General features: G+C 42.7%; 1 protein-coding gene across 1 annotated transcript in view; it reads right to left on the reverse strand.

The window, feature by feature from the left end:
* Nucleotides 1-20,232, reverse strand: part of LOC114872797 (Down syndrome cell adhesion molecule-like protein Dscam2) — a 111,833-nt gene extending 91,601 nt beyond the window's left edge. The window contains exons 1-2 of the mRNA XM_046285607.1: nt 19,764-20,232; nt 19,457-19,667 (exon numbers count right to left, since the gene is read on the reverse strand). Coding sequence (XP_046141563.1) covers nt 19,457-19,586 — 130 coding nt within the window. The 5' untranslated portion in view covers nt 19,587-19,667; nt 19,764-20,232. The remainder of the gene's footprint in view (nt 1-19,456; nt 19,668-19,763) is intronic.
* Nucleotides 20,233-20,826: the final 594 nt, after the last annotated feature.

Genomic DNA, 20,826 nt, shown 5'->3' on the forward strand with positions numbered 1-20,826 from the left:
TTCCAAGCAAGATAAACAGGAACGCATTATTCGCTCCTCCAAGAATGAAAATTACTTCATACATTTTCATCATATGTATATTACATGCAGTCGTTATCCAGGTTACTACAAACTTCGTATCGCGCTAATGAAACTAACGTTTGTTTAACCATCCATCTTTTTCGTAATGCAAGCAGTGTTTTCGTGAGGTTACGAAATGAATATTCAGAAGGTTAGAAATATACGAATTTTTCAAATGAAAGGTCCAAGCGAAGTGGCATTTTTAGCGAATAATCATTAACGACACCAAAGAAAGTTAAAAAGAAATGAAAGAAAGAAATAAAATACAACATGAAAATAATCGCGGGCGTAGTAAGCAACCGAGGGTTCAAGACGTGCACCCACTAAGGCAGCGGTAATGATTTCGGCCCGAAGAGCCCTAGACGATCACAAAGGACGCCAGAATTTCCAGGTTTCGCGAATTTAACGCGATCCTCGACGATGGCGCGGGTTTGCAAACCCCGGTCGCAGCCCCTTCAACGTCTACCTTCGTCCCCGGTATTATCGGATCGAACGACGAAAAGAAACGCACACAAACTTGCCCGTCGCACAAGCGTATTCGCGTTTTTTCATCGCGTCACACCGCCAAGAAGGAGACCTCCGCGAATAGAGAAAAAAAGGGGTTCCCTCTTTTTTTTTTTCACTTTGACGTGTGCTTCTCATTTATATGCCGCCGTGACTTCCAAGGGAGCGGGCGGGGGAACGGCGACGATGACGAGAAACGAATATCGCGAGGGTAAGAAAACGGTGAGGAAAGATGAAGACGGAAACAGAGCGACGGAAAACGAGAAATAAAAACAGAAAAGCCAGGAGAAAAAAAGATAGAAAGAGAGACTCGATGACTCTGGTGCTAAGGAGCAGCGGAGAAACCCGAGAAGGGACGAGGAGGGACAAAAAGGGGAAAAAAGGAGCGGAGTTTCACCTTGGATAGGGTTCCCGGTGAGTTGTAGGCCGTGCAGCCAGAGAAAAGATGGTGGAACGGGAAGGTTGGTGGAAACGAGCGTGGAAACGAGCAGTGGTGAAGGCGTGGGTGGCAGGAAGAATGTCTACGGCGCGGAGAGGGTAGCGGGTTTCAGCTAAGGGTGATGGGGTTGTATTGTTGTGCGACGGCGGTGACCCGTGGAGCGTTTGCAAGCTCCTGTAAGCTCGCGTTCCTTTTCCTTTCCACTCTTCACTTTTTCTTCCATCTCCTCCATCTACCATCCCTATTGCTACCATCATCCCGCTAACGTCGCTCTTTTTTCCTCCCACCCCTTTTACTTTTCTTCTATCTGTTTCGTGTCTCGCTCCGTTTCAAAGTCTCCGGAGAATCCCCCGTTGCTTTAACTAAACTCTGCCACCGACAGCTAGCCGCCTCTATCGTCCGCGGAAGAATAAACGACGGGACTTTCCGATATTGTACGAACCGAGAGAACCGCGCCACCGATAGACCGTGATTGCATAAAGATTGCCAGCCAACGGGATCGACAATACACCGGTGGACCAGTTCCCATAATTGCTGCGAGAGTTCGTCGATTGTCCGTTCAACGGGGGCCCTTACAAATTGACTTCCGCTTGGGAAACTCGAGATCCTCCTCGAGACCATAGTACACCATCGCTACCATCCTGTTCGATCAGCTGCCAATAAACGATCAGCTTTCTTACGGACATCTTAGACGCTTCTTAATTACTTGTCGGTTAACTAGCTTTGCTAATTTCCTGATACGTACACCGAGTTTCTTTTTTTTTTACCAAAAATCAATAGAATCTCAATTTGATCTGGTTGCAATACCAATTATGCAATATTTTATATGTATATCTTTGACCCTGGTGAGTCTCTGTTCACCTGGTGAATTGATTTCCATTAGTTCCTCCTTTCTTTTACTATTTACCCGTCCATTTTATCCTTGTGTCTCAGACGATATTCTTCTCTTCGTTTTTTCCCATCATTCGCTTTTCTTTCGTAGCTTTCGTAGCTTTCGTAGCAAGAAAGACGAGCCCGCGAAGTCTCTCGTCGCTTTAACTAAATGCTGTCACCAGCATGCACTCGGTTTTATCGTTCGCGGACAAAGTAAGCAAGTCTCTTCGTAATATCACGCCACCGCGCGAAACGGTGCACCCTGAACGACCAACGGAGAGAGAGCAAACGATATTGCTGCCGAGAGTATTGGTTCCCGATAGTAGAGAACGTAATTACGACGGGATCTTTGATCGTTCGACCCCGAGCAAATCTGCAAATTGATTTTTTCCCTCGGATCCGTAATTACCGTGCTAACGAATACGAAGACGTATAATTGGTTAAAGACTGATCGATCGGTGTCTTATTAAGCGAGCACGATACTCTTAAGCTGTGTACGATGATATTTATAAACTTTTAATCCTCTGTCATTATACCGCAAAGTCGACGTAAATAATATAATTAATTAAATTTATGATTATCATGAAGATTTTATCGAATAATGGTCTCAAATTTCTAACTGATAATATTATCAAAATTACTCTGAATCCTTCGCCCTTAGTTATATTCGGTTATACGGGAAGCGAAACGTTTATTGAAACTCTCCATTATCTTTAACATGATTTTCCCGTAACAATAGCCGTTTTCAGTTTCATCTGTTCTATTGTCCCTAGTCGGATCATAAAAGCTTCTGAAAAAGCGCGTCGAAACGAGTCTCGAAGGGAACGTTGTCGGTTTGCGTTTCAAGCCCCCGTGGACGGTGCTCTCTCGTTCGCCATCGACCAAATGAAATTAATTATAAATCGAGATAAGGCGGTTGGCAAATCGCGCAATTATTCCCGGATTTCAGTCGCTCTTCAATTTATCGAAACTCGTTAAAACGCGTTACCGAACGCGTTATAGAATTTCGATGAGTTGAACCGACTAAAAAGAAAACGTAACCCCGTTTTTCCGTATCGTTTCGTCGAAGAGCAGCAACGTAACGAGGGAGGATTCTTCGAAGGGCTACTCGAGGATAATGCCGAGGAAATGAAGAAAAAAGACGTCAGTCATTCAACGTCATCGTCGTGTCACGTTACGAGCCACTCGTTGGTCCGCGAATCGAGGCTGAATTAATTAAACCCTCCTGTATTTCGAGCAGCTACGATCTTCCGCTTGTCAAGAATCAAGCTGGTACCTGCCGAAACCGATAACACGCTCAATCATCGCCGTTAGAATCGCGCTGGACGAACGAAACTCTTGTATCCTCGAATCGTACGTGCCTGCTACTGACGCGCAGTAGTATAGCATCGTGTTTAATCAGACGTCGCTCTATACCGTTCGCCGGCCGCGCAATTATCTACACGTGAAAAACTTCGAGTCGCGTTGGAAAACGCAATTATTACTTCGATCTGAGTTGAACGACAATCGGTTCGTTTGTTAACCGAAACGGGTGGGCACAGGCATAATTCGTAATTAGCTACGGAACAGTGGAGTATAATCGAAACGGTCGCATTTATTAAATTTCAGTTACGTCCCGATGCGTGCCACTTTCGCATTAATTAACTTTTCGTCGAACAGGACACCGGTATCGCTGTTACTCGCTTTAACGAGTGTTTCGGGAATTTCAATTGCAATTTGATAACTGTTAACGATGCATCAGTTCACTGTGATACAATTCAGTTACATTAAAAATGAATGTGTAACTATGTTGTGGAAATGACGACGCGTTACGAGTAAGAATTAAACCGAAGTCAATGGTGTAGGAGAGTATAAAAGCAGCGTAGAATTTCGTATTAGATCATGCTCGAGTCATATAAGAATTTATTACCTGGATAAAACAGGGATCGCTATAAATTCTAGCCGGAGACGTTATTTCTTTCGCGAACAGGATGGTCCGGACGCTTTCCTCCGGCTTTTCCGCTATATTTTCCCAGCGTGTCGGGCGATTAACATCGATTTTGGAAACTCGACTCCCGCCGATCAATTCCATTCAACGGATCAGTGAAAATACACGGTACAATGGATATAACGTTTCGTGCTGTAGGGGTCCATTCATCTTGGACCATTCCAGTCGGCGCTGCTTTTTCAGTTGTTCCATTAACTCTTATTTTTCCTTGGACCCGCCCACAAGCTATCCCGTGCCAGCACAGCGAACCCGGCACGAACAGAACCAAGAACTTTAACCCCCGGGCACCGTATCAAGGCATTTCCTTGCTCTCTCCCCTTTTCACTCCTACAGACTTCTCTATCCCCCCTGCCATTTCTTTCCTACCGACCATCAAAAGACCGTTCTTTCACCTGCAGCCAGGCATTGTGCGCCGGATGCTGTCGCGGCTTATCGTTGCTCCAAGAAGCGGCGAGAAGGAATAGAGAATTTAGCGGCACGTAAATACGCCGGCTTCAATTAATTTCCATCGGTGCGTTATAATTTTTCAACGAGATAAAACCTTCCCCTTTGACTGATTCTGTTAAGATCGAAGAAGCCCATTTCCAAGAAATTAAAGATACGATCGGAAAAATAAAGAAAATTTACATTATAACTCGAGCTATTGATTTTAATTCAACTTTGGTCTCCGGGGTCAACTTTAGACCTCGTTAATAGGTCGGAGAGATTAATCGCGTTCGAGGAAATTTCGAAAGGGACCTTATCGATGGCCAGAAACATTCGAAATTGTGTTTGCGACTTGTACCGCGAACGTATACGTGTATCGTTGAAAGGAACAAGTTCCAAGGGACCGTAAGTTCAAGTCACCCTTACGTACACGTTCTACCAGTATATATATTTTCCAATTCCCTAACGTGCTTCCTGCGAAAGTTACCATCCGGAGAGATCGATGCTGATAGAATTGCTTCAAGATTTCAGGTCGATGGCCTGTCCACGGAGAGATGAGCTTCTTTTCCACAGTAATGGAAATACATTTGTCCAGAGCATAGTACACGCTCCGAAGGGCGCCACTTCTGTTCCGCAGAAGGAAATATATATATGGAATAACATCCAGATGGGTAGAACTTAACCGAGGACGTCGTTACCAACCTCCCTAACCCTACTACGATTCTTTCTCCAAGCAAATTCAATCTTCTGCGCCATTAAAGAGATCTTAGGGAACGCTTAAATTTCCACGTCGAAACCAGCAATGCCGAAAATTACCGTCAAATTGAATTATACCTCATCTAGAATGATGAAGATGCAAAGAGGGAAAATAATTTTTTAAAAAAAGCCTCGTGTTCTCGTCGGTTTGAAATAGCGCGAGCAAAATGGCCGAAATAACGCAATCTTGGACAAGGTTCGCGGTACAAAAGACAGAGCTTTTTCCTTTGAAATTATGTCGGTCGCGCGTGAGCGGAATATCCGGTCGAGGTTACGTTTCCGCGAGCACGAGTCTCGTCTACTCGAACTCGCGAGACGACTATAAGAGAAAGAAGGAAAAAAAGGGGAAACAATACGTGGCAGACCGGGTACGAAACTATTTCACGGAAGTGGCGTGAATAGCATTGTTGCGGTCCACGGCGTCCTTTCCCCCTAGGGAGAAAACCCATTCTCTCTCTGGTAACTTTCTAAACAGGCCACTCAAGGTTGCTCGCAATGCTCATGATTCTTGTCGTATTACGCGTCAAGCTACAACCTACACGTGTACGTGGAAATTTATGCTCATCATAAATCGCAGAACGTGCCGGATGATTTTGAAAATTGCCAGCTACGCGAAATGACGCGCACGAGGACGAACGTAAAACGGAAGACGGTCGCGGTTAAAAATGACGATATTCGTAAAAGCAATCTGACATGGAATGATTCAGTAGAACGATTTGATATTTGGAGGGACGTTTCCGTTCTTGTCACCCCGATGTAATTAATTACCCGAATTGGATGTACATTTGAAATCTTGTCAAACTGACATCGTTTGTTTATCGTACAAACGAAATGGAATATTACTAGATAAAAAATATACTCTCTCGATATTAAGCCAAACAGGAAACTGATTTGTCTCGTATAAATTAGGGTAACAAAATTAAGGTCATTCGATTTCACTAAATTTCAAAGACCATCACTATTATACGAGTATACAGGGTGTCCCAGCTTAAGTGTTATAATTCCGTTATTACGTAACTACTAATGATACAAAAAATTGTATGCAAAAATGAGTAGCAAGTCGTAAAAGCGGCCATATTGTTACGGTTTCTGATTCTTTGTATCTGCCGTTCCTAGCGTAGACCCCTGCTATGGCACTTACCACAACAATAGGGCCGCTTTTACTACTTGCCACTCAAACCGAGATGTATCTACTGAAAATCGGGAAATTTGTAAACATTATATCTTGAAAACGAATTAAAATCGAGTGTATACATTAAAGCTTAATGAATTCGTCTTGAAAAGCACTATTACATGATCCGAAAAAAATATGTGATTCCATTTAAAAAACAAAACTTGACCATCATATCTTTTAAACTAATAATGCAAAAGATTCTTCACTTCGGCCAAAACATAGGCCCCCTTTTGCCGTGCAATTCCCATATCAACAATCTTTTGTATTATAACGATTAAGCTGGGACACTCTGTATAAAGTAACAATTTGAAGATGAACTTGGGACGTTATAACGCGAACGTGTATCGTCAACAAACGTCACACGTATATTTCATACGTAAGTGATTTGCATGTGACGTGAGCACCCATGATTTAACCATTGGCTGGCGTGCAACAACAATGGAGCGACAAGAACTAGAATCAAACGCGTATTTCGTGGCTGGACGACGTGGTGGGTGACTCGACGCCAGTCACGCTCATAATTGCTTCCCGATTAGATACTGTGCTCGTTCGTTCGATCGATTTCGGGATACTAGAGCGCGGGAAACGGCCATTGCCGCGTGTGTCGACAGATATATCGCAAGAAAATCAACAGGCGGCCGTACGCGCCGCTCTTCTCTATGTTTTTCGGATTAATAGGCGTGCGAATGGAGCGGCGCGACGCGTCTCGCATCCGACGCCCCGCGACCATGCGCTTCCACCGACGTGTTTTATTTAATATCGATAAGTTCGACCTTTCAGCCTCTTTTCACCCTCCACGATTCTCTTTCTACACGTATCAGTTCATTTTCGACTGTCAATATTTCGTTTTGTCAATTAAAATACCCATCATTTATTATGGCTATGAAAAAAAAATATATTCTAAATATCTGTCAACATCGGGTATACCTCAGAGACCGGATATTCCCGGCTGCGATACAAGAGCGGAAGTAGAGGTAAAACAGCGTAGAGCAAGTCTTCTGTTATTGATTGGTAGATGGAAATTTATGGCCCCATTATATTCCATCGACGCAATATATTGTCGTGTAAATTGGACGTTAATGAAAATTGACGGTATAATAATTCAGTAAATTACCTGGGAACTGGCGCGTCGCGGCGCAACAACATCGACGAACATTACAAGTTGTTTGCCTCGCTTACGAATCATCGTACCTGCGCGACGGGAACGTTAGATGGCAAATAGTAAACCGGATCGAACGAACGAGCCTGAACATCCGGTTCGATTAAAATTCCATGCCGCGCACACGCGAACAGGCTATCTTTGTTTTCGAGCCATAAATTTCAGCCGAACAAGGTCGATTTCACGATGGGTGGGAGCTGGAACATCCATTCCGTCAGACATCGATTCATGATTCAAGCTAAATCACGATTGATTGCTATTACGCCAGCCAGCGCTGCATTCCCGTTAATGGGACGAAATTGGACTAGTCGGTTAACCGATCTTGACAGCGTTCAACTTTTCCAACATAATCGCATCGTCTATCAAAACATTTGTATTTTCATCTATCTTTATAAGTCATTGCATACAACGACGAGGAAACAATAAAGATTCGCTGATCGTACTCATTGTCAGCTCGAAGTAATCAATTGAACGCGTCTTAATCAACGAGACTCGATTAATTGATTCCAGGCTGTAAAGCCTTTTCAAAGGAATCGCGTTATAGTAAAAGAGAGATTATTATAATTCGACTAGATGGTCATTATGGAATTAACGAAGGAAATCCTGCACTCGCAGCCCGATTCGAGTCGCTGATATTTGCCAAGGCACGATTAAAAGTAAGAAAAACCGATAGATGAACCCGACCAGTTTAATGCAACTCCATTGCACTCGAGTGGGCAACTCGCCGAGAGAAAAGGTGGATCGGCCGAGGCCGAAGCAAGCCGTTATTCTTTCTATTAAACGGACGTTTAAAAATGCATCCGTGAACTTCGAAAACCGAGGTGAAACGAGAAAATCTAGAGCAACAGATGTTCTAATAACCAAACACCAAGAACAAATAATACTTGATCCCTGAACATCCGGTATGCTTCTAAAAATACAACGTATAAAAGATACTTGCCGTTGACAAAGTTCCAACTTTCCCAACCCCTTTATCCGCAACCACTCGAAAGAATGTTCCGCCATATGGCGTTTTCAAACTTCATCCGATTATTTTCCAGCTACTAGATCCGCTACGAGTGAAACGTATGAAAATATTTTTAAAAAACCGTACGTCGATAGAATTCAACAACCTCTATCTCGGCCGAGCTGCATAATAATGTCTCAGGCAACGGGAGCGTCTTAAAATCTTTAAATAAGATTATAGCGACGGCGGTGGAAACCGTATCTACACATTTTTCCCCTTAAGCTTTCACTGGGTGTCGCGCCACGAAGCCATTAACCGCGAATTTAAGGAACAGACGTGATACTTGGAAACAGCATTTGAAAGGAGGCTTTTTTTCCCCCAAGGGACGAGCGGACAACGGGTAGCACAGCTCGGCACAGGAAAAAGACAGCTTGGGCGCATTTTACATCGTACTTCCGTAATGGCTGGACCGTGGAATGGTTGGTGAATGGAGAGAAACTGGATGAGGCGGAAGTAACCCGAAGGAAAGGATGCAGAGAGAGAAAGAGAAGGGGTGGCTCTGATCAAGAGGCAAATGAGCGCCGCTCAGATTGCCGGCTCTCATTATCCGACCCGAGTTATCATACACGTTATTTTCCCCCAACAAGACTTTTTTCCTCCCGATTTCGATTCGAGCGTGAACAACATTCAACCAACCGTCGGACAATAACGATCGAAAGAAAAAAAGTCAACGGATTCAAAGCAACAATTTCGAATCGTGATAAGACAACACGTATGGTTTGTGTTTAATCATCGTTAAAATAATAAGATCGATTTCCTCTTCCAAAAACAGATTTGTTAATGCGATATTCATAACGTAACTTTGCCTTCGGTATTTACATACATCGCTGTTAATTTACTAATTAATGCGTTACTGCTATATCAATAAACGCAGCCGACATAATACTAGCTACATCGATTCAATCTATTTCAAATGATACAATTAGCCTCCAATACAAGCTATAGAATTACCGACGGAAGCAAATAACCGTCGACGTTTCTTCCCTCGGCATTGTAATCACTATTGAACCGACATCAATTCCATGAAATGCACGAGAGACTCGTGTTACATTTACCTATTTCGATAATGAATTATAATGACTAACTATAATCCGGAAACGTCGAAACCAATATTGTTATCCATAAAATTGTACGTTTAATGAAATTTCTATGAAATTTCGGAAGCGACGTCGATTTACGTGTAACAAAATTCCTGTTGACGGTGTGAAGCATCGGGTCGAGGGTTTAATTCCATTTTACATGTACCTTTCGACTGTCCGTAGACATTGAGAATGTCAGGCATCGGGAATACGTGGAAACGGCATCTCGAAAGGCGTGTTCTGTCCATCGAACCGAGAAGGAGCGATAGATCGAGCCGTGTAGGCGATGGTTTAGTGCATTCCGTGTCGTAGATCCATTGTGGCCCATAGGATTACCGAGTGGTTCAATGGACGCGCGGTCGATCCAGTCTGCGGTAGTTGTGCTCGGTATTAACCGTGGAACGGTAATTAAACACCCCGTGCTTGGTAATCTTTCGTCCTAATAACAGAAGGTAGACGTTTCTGGTACGACTGAAAGTTACCAAGGGCCTTCTGTCTCGTTGCCAAGAAACTCCTTTTAATGCTCGTCAATGACGGAACTCTATTGGACAAACAACGCGCACACTCGTCCCTCCAGTTGCATTCACCGTCGAGTTGAAACTTTGTTCGTAAAACAGGCGGAAACAGGGGGCTCATTGCGGTGTATCAATTTAACACAGTTTCAAGAAGGATATATTGAACGAAGCGGTGACTTTTAACGTTTCAAGTGTTTTCGTTGTTTCTACAGGCATGATGAAATATTATTTACAAACGTTTTACATAGGAAACCATGATGTAGCAATAATGCTTTTATAGTTAACTAGAAATTTCTGAACTACCTTTTCTTAAGCAATGTGTACACGAGAAACAAAAAATGGTAGAGTGTAGCGAAAAATCTTGGTAGAGACATGTAGAGACTGTAGAGTTGCACCGTAGAGCTCTTTTTGTATAGATTTCTCTACCGTGTAAAACACCTTTCAGTAAAGAAATTTTTGTCTATACATCGTCTCTACGACTTATACATCGAGATGGATGAAAGGTGCTTTTTATGAAAGTCTGATATTTTTAAACGCTATTTTAAATATTTATGCCTGCGACAGACTTAATCCCTCGAATATTGCCCCGTATTAATTTATAAATATCTATAATAAATATAAATGTATATTTTATTTATAAATTATTATTTTTATATATCATTTTATATATTATCAAATCCTTATATATAAATAATAATAATTTGTATACAATAAAATATTTATTAATTAAATCAATAAATATTTAATAATTATATATATATATCATTTGTTCGGAACTCATCTTACTTCTTTACTCCGCAAAAATTGGAATCATATTAAATGTACTTCAACGTTTCTCTACCTGGTAGAGTCTACCATACATCTACCAGCCTACTCTCGTGTACACAGAGCTGTAGAGCGCTAATGTAGAGCTCTGTCAAAAAATTCTCTACGGCTCTCAGGTAGAGCGAATTTATGGTAGAGACACAGTCTCGTGTACACGCGTATGTTAGAGCAAATCTCTCTTTCCCGTAGAGCTCTACCATTTTTAGTCTCTCGTGTATACATAGCTTAAGGCTATTAAACGATGAAATTCATACTGATATAGAAATTAGCGGTTGAAATGGTCAGGCGAAAACGAGTTAATTAGCACCCCAACAAGAAGGGATTACCAGACAAATTAGCGTACGATCGATGAACGAGTTCGAAAACAAACTGCTCGGTGTGGTCGAAGCTTTTGAAAGTGCGAAAGCCTCGAACTAATTCGGTCCGGGCAGGCATCAAAGAAAAACGACGTATCTAACCGTGGGGAAGGATGTGGTCAGCCGTCCGTTCTACATCGGGTTCGTTGAATGAATCCGGATAGGGTCGAGGGGTCAGGGAAGCTGTTTTGCCTGAATGGATTGCCCCTGGAACGGGTCGAAGAGAAGCGTCGGTACTCATTATTAGCCGTGAAGCTTGCGCCGTTTCTCCGATGCTAGTTGCCGAGTAAACACTTTGATTTATGTTCCACTGTACCCCCGATAAGGATAAACCGACCCCCGCAAGAGTACCATCAACCGAATGGAAAGGGAGATTGGACGAGGGGGTTGCATCGTTCCACTCAACTCGTACAATCCGGCAACTGTTCCCTTCCAAACCGTACTTGCATCTCCTCTAAATTTTACCACCACCGCTCTACCAGCTTCCTGTTTCTACTCTGTGTATCTTGTTTCGTCTCTTTGTCTTCGTCTATCCGTGTTTATCCCGTTCTTCGCTTCTCCTCCGCCTCCACTTCCCTAGCCAATTCGCAACGCTACTCTATGTACACCCAGTATACTAACTTGAAATTCTCCATCCTCTCTATCTATCCGCTTCCCCTCGTCTCTCAATGGTATATCGCGGCTCGTGTACGTGGTTATTACATGGTTCCGTTTACAACAGCACGCTCCTGCATCCAGACAACGGATATCCAACGCGCATCGCCAGAAAACAGTGATACATCCTGCTAGACACAACGGTTCTCGGCTTGTAACGCGTTTCACGCTTGTGCGGATCGTAAATGACCCGTGGAGCTTAGCGAAGATAGAATTGTAATTTTTCCTCTCTTTGAAGCGACTTTGATGTAATTAGTATAATTTCTCTCAGTGCATTTACACGTTTCATCTTTCAACGTGTTTATCGTACCACGTATACATGGAACATGTACATGGGAATTTATCGTTCTCAAAGGGTTAACAGCGCAAGAAATACCAAACAACCCTCATAACAATTTCGCGAAATTGCGAGTGATTAACGCTAACCTAACTGTTCTATTTCCTGGCGAGAATCGTAGCTTCCTCCTCTATCGTCCAAGAAACAAACACCTATAAACCATCCTCGTCGTTGGTGAACGATTTTCGCAAGGGTGAACGAGAAAGCACAGTGGCGTAAATGAAATTATTAAAAAATCATTAGTTCAACGAGGGAACACGCAACACGGTTCCATTCAATTTCTTGATTTATCGTGGCTCATAAACACGATTACAGTGCGGTTTCGTCGGTCTGGAATAGTAAACGTATACGGAGGACAAGCGGTTCCGGAGCAGGGTGTTTCTGTCTGACGGGAAACAGGAGTCTATAAATGGCACTGGCTGACGCTGTTTAACGACTTTCCCGAAGCCAACAACTGAAAAGCAAGTTCCCGTTGCTCGGTTTTCGCACGGCTATATCCGTTCGCGATCGTTGATTCGCGAAGGTGAAATTCCCGGTGCATAAAATTTCACTTGTAAATATATTCCATCCACAGAGAACGACTTTTACGTTTACCATTTCATTCGTCTATCATCACTATTTCATTTCACCAAACAAAATAACGGGTCGAATTTGAAAGCTTTCTATTGGGTAATTACCACCGCAATGATAACGCTATTTTTCTTGTACGACACTGAAGATTCCATTTAATTGGTCAGAATTAACGGAGGAATAAAGTGGAAAAGTAATTGTAATGAAAAAGATATTCGATTCTTTTTACTCCTCTACTACCCTCCTCGGTCAAAAGTTATTCCTTCGATACTTTATTTCTCATCCCGAATGCTCTTTTGTTTTTCCTTTTCACATCCCCGTACGTTCTCCCCTCGTTCCGTCGATATTGAATTTTCATCATACCGTATTACCTTCCTTTTTTGTTATCCGCTATCTTCTATATTGATTAATGTATCCATGTGTTTCTTCGTGCTCTCGCTTCCTTTTTATTATTTCCAGCACACCTCCTACCTTCCGGCCTGGTATCGGCCGTTTTTATTTTTCCATCCTTCATCCCTGCCGTATTGCATTTTTCAATTCTACCTGTCCGGTAACCACTGGATACCGCTCCGATAATGAATATTCAAATTTTTCGCGAGACTCGCGCCACGATGCAAAAATGGACCTCTTTCTGTATACGTAACACGTCGCAAAATTTCATATATCGTCCGCATCTTCGTCCGTCTTATCGTTCTTTGCTTTTCTTTCAACCCGTAAAATTCGATTTAAAGATATAACAATTAATACCCTACAGATTGTTTCTTTATTTCGTTTAGCGATAAAGTTCAACGACCCTTTTTCTTAACGCTCGCTTTAATATTAATGCGCGTAATGGAAGATGGTTACTCCGCCGCCTGAAGCTAAGTAGTTGAAACCGTTATTAGTCTGACGGCTAACGTCTGACTCCGAGTCGACTTTATCTACTGCGCGGCTGTATGTCTGACCTAAGTAGAGCTTATCTACTTCCTGTTTGGAGGAACTATTCCCGGAATCGTTTTCTCGTGATTGATCGCATTTTTATTGCGTCTACCAGTTTCATCTTGCTCGATCTGTTAAATGGTGTCTCGAAAGTTCCTACCACTATAAATTTTACGTTCCAACTTCCACCTTTACGATCGGTGCGAAAATTACAAAATCAAAATGAAAACACAGAAAAATAAGAACGTTTAATTGAAATATCTAAATTACATTTAATGATCACTGATGATTTGCGTTACAAATTTAATTCAGCTGAATATTTCAATCATTACCATAAATTAAATTTAAGAAAGCAAATTGTATATGCCACTAACAGTTCGAAATAGCACCCAGGGGCATTAGATTAAAAAATAATTCGATCATCCACCCTATACCTGCACTATGAAAGTCGGCGTGTTAATAAATCAAATGTCAGTTAACAACGCACGACGGTCGCATAAATTTCATCAAGCCACGACAACGAGTTAACCTTGTTCTACTGATAAATCTACAACACTCTGGATCACTGCGATGCTTGAAAAAAAAATAAAAAACAAAGCGCCATAACTTCACGTTAAACGTAACACCATACGCGTATATTTTTGATTGAATAATATTTTAAACAACATCAGTTGCGTTCTTGCTTCTCTTGTGTTCTCGTCGTCGTTTTTAATTAAACTTAAACTAATTGCTTCTCTATGCAAACTGAACGGCTAAAAAAAGGTCACACAGGTGCATACACGACGCATCCATACGAATGGCCACCAAATGCATCGGCAATAATTGCATCATTCCGATATAGTTTGGCCGTCGGTTCAAATAACAATCATCGTTTTCCATCTAGTCGTACATTGTTGAAATATTTGTCGCGCTGCATGGAATCACATCGATACGTATAAACTTATAAAAACATCCCTCGATATTCTACCTCCGAATATCGGTACGAAACGTTCCGAACGTTTCCGGTGCGAACCAGCTTTTATTTGTTCGTTATCGTGTTGGTTTTACGAATGCCGCTCGTTAAGATACCACCTCGCGCAATGATATCTTCCGTAACCCTGATTTTTTAAGCGATTCGATGGAAACACCTCGAGCAAGTTGAATTAGACGTCTAACACGTACGATTCGAATTAGACGAGAGATTAAAGTTTACACGCGAGGGTTAACGACAACGATTTTTGCTAAGCCTGAACAGGAATGATGTACAGGATGCCTCAAAAATGAGGCCCGCAGTAAAAATGATAAATCCAAACAATTGAATTTGTCGGAATTCTAGAAAGATATTTTCAAGTCGATAAAAGGAAAGAATTTATTAAGCAGGTAGCGAAATACCTCAGGGTATCGAGTTTCAAAGGTACCGGATGACTTTATAATTCCCCGTACATCCGAAGGTTAATCCTTTAATCCAATAATCGTGAAAGCGACGTTGGATGTTCGAACGCACTTGAATTGAAATCAGAAAAGGCGTCTCGAGATCCTTCGGATGCAAAAGCGATAAGGAGGAGCTTCTCAAAGGAATCGGGAGGAAAAAGCGGTTGCTCCGTTTCAGCGAGCCGCTCAAAGAAGAATATAAATGCCAAGTGTCCACTCGCTCTATAAGACCTTCTCTCGAACGTATACTCTATCTCGTCACGCCATGAACCAACAAGAAAACTTTTTCATGGAAAGGATATTGTTATCCTACGAATAAACGATTCGTGTCATCCAGAAAAATTTGATAAAATACCGTTTTCATACCCCGGGGACAAATGTGAACCAGTCGGACCTGATCATCAATCTACGTCCAAAAGCCTTGATAAAAGTTCGAGAAAATATTTTAAAAATCTAATCTGAAGCGATACATTTCTTCAAATTCGAATTTAAAAAAAACATGCTATTAGTCCTCTCTGTGGTAATTAGGACAATTGATTACCTCTCGTGACGCCGCAAGATCAACGGCGAATGGTGTCAAAATTCATACGGCAAATTATCGCGACAGATACGTTCCCTTTTCAAGACGAGAGACACGAATGCCGAGTAACATTGTTCTCCTAATCGATTCGTCGTCGCATAACCAGCTAATTCTCCGGGACAATTATTCCTGCACACCTGACATAGCGCCACCTTCTCCATTAGCGACATTAGCCAGTCTATAGTTGATGCATTTCAGAAACGACCCTCGAACCCTTCGCCGCGAGAACTAACTTTCCTCTCTAATCGCCTTTGACGTTAAATCACTCGCGCGTTTCCATGGTCGTAGGAGCGGTAAAATTCCGGGAAAATCGAGACCCCGTTTAATCACCGGATATCGTGTTGCTTAATTTTCGACTCTGACGAATTACCGTTCTATAATGGTTAACAAATGGAAATTTCATAGCTACTTTCGCCAACTTCTCACAATAGAGGGACAAGTTATGGAGTGACGCGGTTAACGCGACCCTTTCATCCGATTTTACGGCGTAACAGTTTAAAGGAACAACCGAACAAGCGATTTTCGTATATTAATTTGAAAAGGTTAATCGATCATGAAACAGTAATATTTTGCTATTGAAAATTACGATCATCGTAACCTACAGGTATTGACAGAAAAGAAATCGGAGATGAAAGTGTAACAAAAATTCCGAGTTTTTATTTCCGGTACTTCTGTTTCATTTTTTTCCCTCGAATTCTACAAATATTTCAACAATCGCGGATGAAATTTTAGCGCTCACAAAGCATTGCCTTCGATCGTTGAAATTGAAACGAATACGCTATGAATTCGTACGAATTTAATTTGTCTCGAATTTCCTGGTAAAAGTTGATTTCTGAAAATCATCTAACCTTCTAGGGAAATAAAGGAAAACTAGAGGTTTCCATTAACCGAACGCTTAATTATTTGAAAGAGCATGCAAACGAATCGTTTGTTTAACGCCCTCGGAGGGGAAAAAATCTGATGGCATGCGGTACGGGTTTTCGTATCCGCAAATGTTTCGCTGACCCCGATTCGCTAATGCAAATAACAAGATAAATTACAGGTTACCCTCGTGGCTCGTTTTCCGCGTTAAAACGTAAAAGAGGAATCGATTCTAGGGACGATTGACCGAAAGAAGAACACGTTCTTCAAACAAATTAAAAATACAATTACGCAAAATTAATTGCCAACTCAACGGTAATATCCTTTGCAAACTTGCGATCGTTACAAGATTTTATCCTAGACGAAATGGGTAACATATGACCCACTGAACTGAGAGACACGAAAAAGGCGGGCAAACGCATTAACCTTTCGATCTTTTCAATTTCTTCTACTTCGAACTTTCTCACCCTGACGTTCTCGCGCCTGATCTTCCCTACTTGTCACCGGAAACAGTCTCGTGACTCGGTTACTCGCTACCCAGAAGTTAAATCCGGAAGTTAACTTTACACTCGGGGCTCTCACGGCTGCTGTCGGACTAATTTTCAACGGTGAAGTCGCGTAATAATACGCGTATACGTCTCGCGATTCGCGTTCAGTAAAGTTTAAGACGCTCCAGGCAGCGTCGCGGAACCGAGCGGAATTTGTTCCACCAAACTTGACGATCCACGAGTTCCTTCTCCCGATGCCTCCTAAATTTTATCGCACGACTATACGACCGGCGAAATGTTATCGTTCGGTACCAACGAAACTGGCGTTGTACGATTTTACGAAAATCTACGTATATTACCGTTTCGATTCGACGCTGATCGAATAGACGTTACGCGCGGAGTTATCGATCAAACGTCCTCTCGCGATCCTATCGCTCTGGCAGAAAGGAAATGGATTTCATTGGAGAGGAGATCGACGACGTTTCTCTCTCTATTCAAAATGTATGCCGCTCTATCTACCAGCCGCTATTACGATAATTAATTTCCTGTTTTATATAACACCAATGGACGGAAGTTTATAAACATTCTTGAAATAAACGAAGAAAAATGGTTCGTGAAACGAAGGGGTGTTCTTCATTTAATATTGAAAACATAAGGGACATTAATAATTTTCATTATCCACTATGGGTTTTATTTATGATTATTAAATTGAAATGAAATTCCGATGCATGAAATATGAAATGAAAGTAACGTAGGTTTCTCTCGTTCACCCGTATTTAATAAATAACATGCAAATATTTCTTCACTTTATTTGCAGCGATATTTTCGAACGCGCGTAAAGGATAATTAACTGAAAAAATTTGTTCAATGTATTCCAGTCGCTTACACAACGATCATGTTCTGTTTGCGTACTCCCCCGCGAAGGTAATAACATTCCAGCTGTACCGCTTAATGTTTACAAAATATACGGTGATCAAACAACGGCGGGCAAGTCTCAAATAAACATGGAACGTAGGTCGATGGGAATCGAAAAACCTTCTGACCGATCCAATATTTATCCCGGTGGCCTGCTTTCTAGAGGTGGCTCGATTTGCTACGTTACGAAAATTCCTGTAAATTATTCGCGATCCTTTCGAAACGGAACGGGCCGACTTAAATATACATATCAAGGGTACGTTTTTCGAAGAGTGAAAAACAAAAGGAATAGAAGCTATTGACGAAAACTAAAGTGTCCGAATGGACTGACAAGTTTTCAAAATCTGCAATCAATTTTCTTTTAAATTATAAATTTCCTCGAAATCCAGTAACGATTCGGTGAGTCAAATTTTGAAAATAAACCCCCTAAACGCGTTAAAAAAAATGATAAAAAGTGAAAATATTTTTCAACAGTTCTTTTCGAATCTGCCACTGTCAACTATGACTTCAATAATTATTTTTTCAACAAACTGTATGGTTATTTGTGTATGTACCACTCGAGCGGCAACGTTCAAATAAAACAATGCATATATGTATAGGTTGTACTGTTGTATCAGTAAGCCAATTAAATATTTCAACGAACTGGTATGAGAATACTGAAAACTTCGCGCGGATTGCGTTTTTCCAGCGACACTATTTAAATTATGTATTTCGTTACACGATCACTTGTAAACTGTGATCCCTGTTGTTTGAATGAAACTCTTTCAAGCAATGGTAAAACTAGCAAAGCTATTGACGATCCACGCTTTTGTCGTTCTTATAAAAGTTACTAAAATCTGTTCGAACTCAAGTCACGAACTTGCTACGCGAGTTCGTTAACTTTTTGCCGGCTTCCACTTCCCTCTTTGGAAAGCGAAGCCCGATTCGTTTGGCTGCTACGAAGTCTTGTAAAAACTACCCTTTCATCTAACTCGTATTTAACAGCGTGATTCGTGATACGAACGAAAGAATGAAGCTCGGTTCGCGATTGCTTTCAAGCAAAACGGAATCCGTCTGTGAAAAAGTGCAGATTGCGCTGGCGTTGGTGGAAAGAGAAAAACGCCGGCTAACGATCGAGACCGATATTAAGATCTTTTTCTGTGGCGTTTCAGCAGCCTCCCCCACCGGTTGAAACCGATGAAATTTCCGTGTCTAAAGAATCCAACAATTGGACCGTCTCTAAAGAACCTTCGTCGCAATTGTGCTAATTCAGAATGGATACCGAGACTCGACGGAGTCAGCGAATCGAAACGAAGGTGTCTTCCAAGTCCCTTTAGCCGATCGTTCTTGCTCGTCACGCTTCTGCCTTCGCAGCAAGATCTTTTCCTCCCTGTACCACCCTCGACTTGGAACGCGTTGCGCTTCGGCAAATAGTTGAAACCGGTCACGTAAGTACTCGGTGAATCCTATTCCGCGTACCCTCTTATTTACGACTTTGTTCTATTTCGAACCCTCCAGCGAATTCCTTTTTCCACCAACCAGCCTGTGGAAGCATGCTTAAAACGTTCCTCAACTTTTCACTCACCGTGCATGGACGACAGGACGACGAGGATCCAAAAAGTCAAGGTACTCCAAGTCACGTGGCGTGCAGCATCGACGAGGAGATAGCGTCCCATCCTGACGCGACGCCAACTGTCCACCTCCTCGAGTTCCATCGGGCTTCGAAGAAGCGGTAGAAACTGGTTGGATGGAACGTCTACCGGCGACCACTCGAGCCCCCTCGCAAGGGAGGCTATCTAACGTAATGTTTCTCTATGTATCTTAGCTATTTAACCTTTACCGAGAGGTTCATATACGAACACGTAAACTAATCTAGTCTCTCGGGCACTTACCGCGCCGAGCGCCAGTGAGAGACTGTTCGACTTTCGTGCCGTGCGACAGGTTCCCGCGGCGATTCGTCGTTCGTGCGCAGCCGGTTGTCCTCGACCACCCTCGGCTCTTCTCGACCCTCGCCTCGGTTCACTCAGACATCGTGAATTCTCGTGCTTTCCTCAGTCCGCCAAGGTACACCGACTTGTATCCGTGTGTACCTATACAATAATCGACGCGCCTAAGTACGTGGTATACGTGGGGTTACGAGAAGCTCCGACCGCAGCTCAAGCCGCGCACCAGGGAATCCACCAGCTCTGACCGGCTCTCCTGGTCCGTTCCACCGTGATCCAGGGTACAACTACTCCCTCCTTGTCCAGCATACACACCCTCAGGCTGAAACAGCGGCTCCATGTTCCGTAGCAGTTTCCACTGCATACACGCATCGTTGTACACCACGTACGGCCACGACCACCGGCGCTAACCAGCAGCATCCAACGTTGACCTCAAAGAGCGAGGGGGATGCCGGTGTGTAACCTTATGCCGTCGCGTCGCCGTGAACGCAAATTAAATAGAGCGCGGCTTACGCCGCCGATTAGCCACCCTTTCGACGACTCGTCCGTTCTTCTAACAGCGTGCACGCTCGTCCTGAAATTATTATACCTTTTTACCAATTACTCGCTACAAAAAGGCTGTAGGGCTTGTTAGAGACGAGCTGGCTAGTCGGATAGCCTGTCGTAGCCGTTGATTCGCATTCGCAAAGCGGGCCACGCGTTTGCACGCCGTCCCATCGAGGACCGGCGTGTTTGATGTTGCGCTTTTTGGCCGGTGATTGCACGCTTCCGCGTGTAAAGCAAATCGAGCGAACGATAACATCGCCGAGGGAGATTAAAACGAGAGTTTCGAGTATCCGCGTTGGGATCGTGCGTCGGTTTAATGGAACCAGACGAAATTGGAAGACACCGTCGTTCCGCGATATCATGAGTGAAATTATTCCCGTTTATCGGGTGTTTTCGTGGTAAGTAAAATCTGGTGATGAGGATGAACATTTATAACGATCGAAGCTAATAATAATAATAATTTCGT

Source organism: Osmia bicornis, chromosome 1 (assembly GCF_907164935.1).
Source record: "Osmia bicornis bicornis chromosome 1, iOsmBic2.1, whole genome shotgun sequence".
NCBI classification, from domain to species: domain Eukaryota; kingdom Metazoa; phylum Arthropoda; class Insecta; order Hymenoptera; family Megachilidae; genus Osmia; species Osmia bicornis.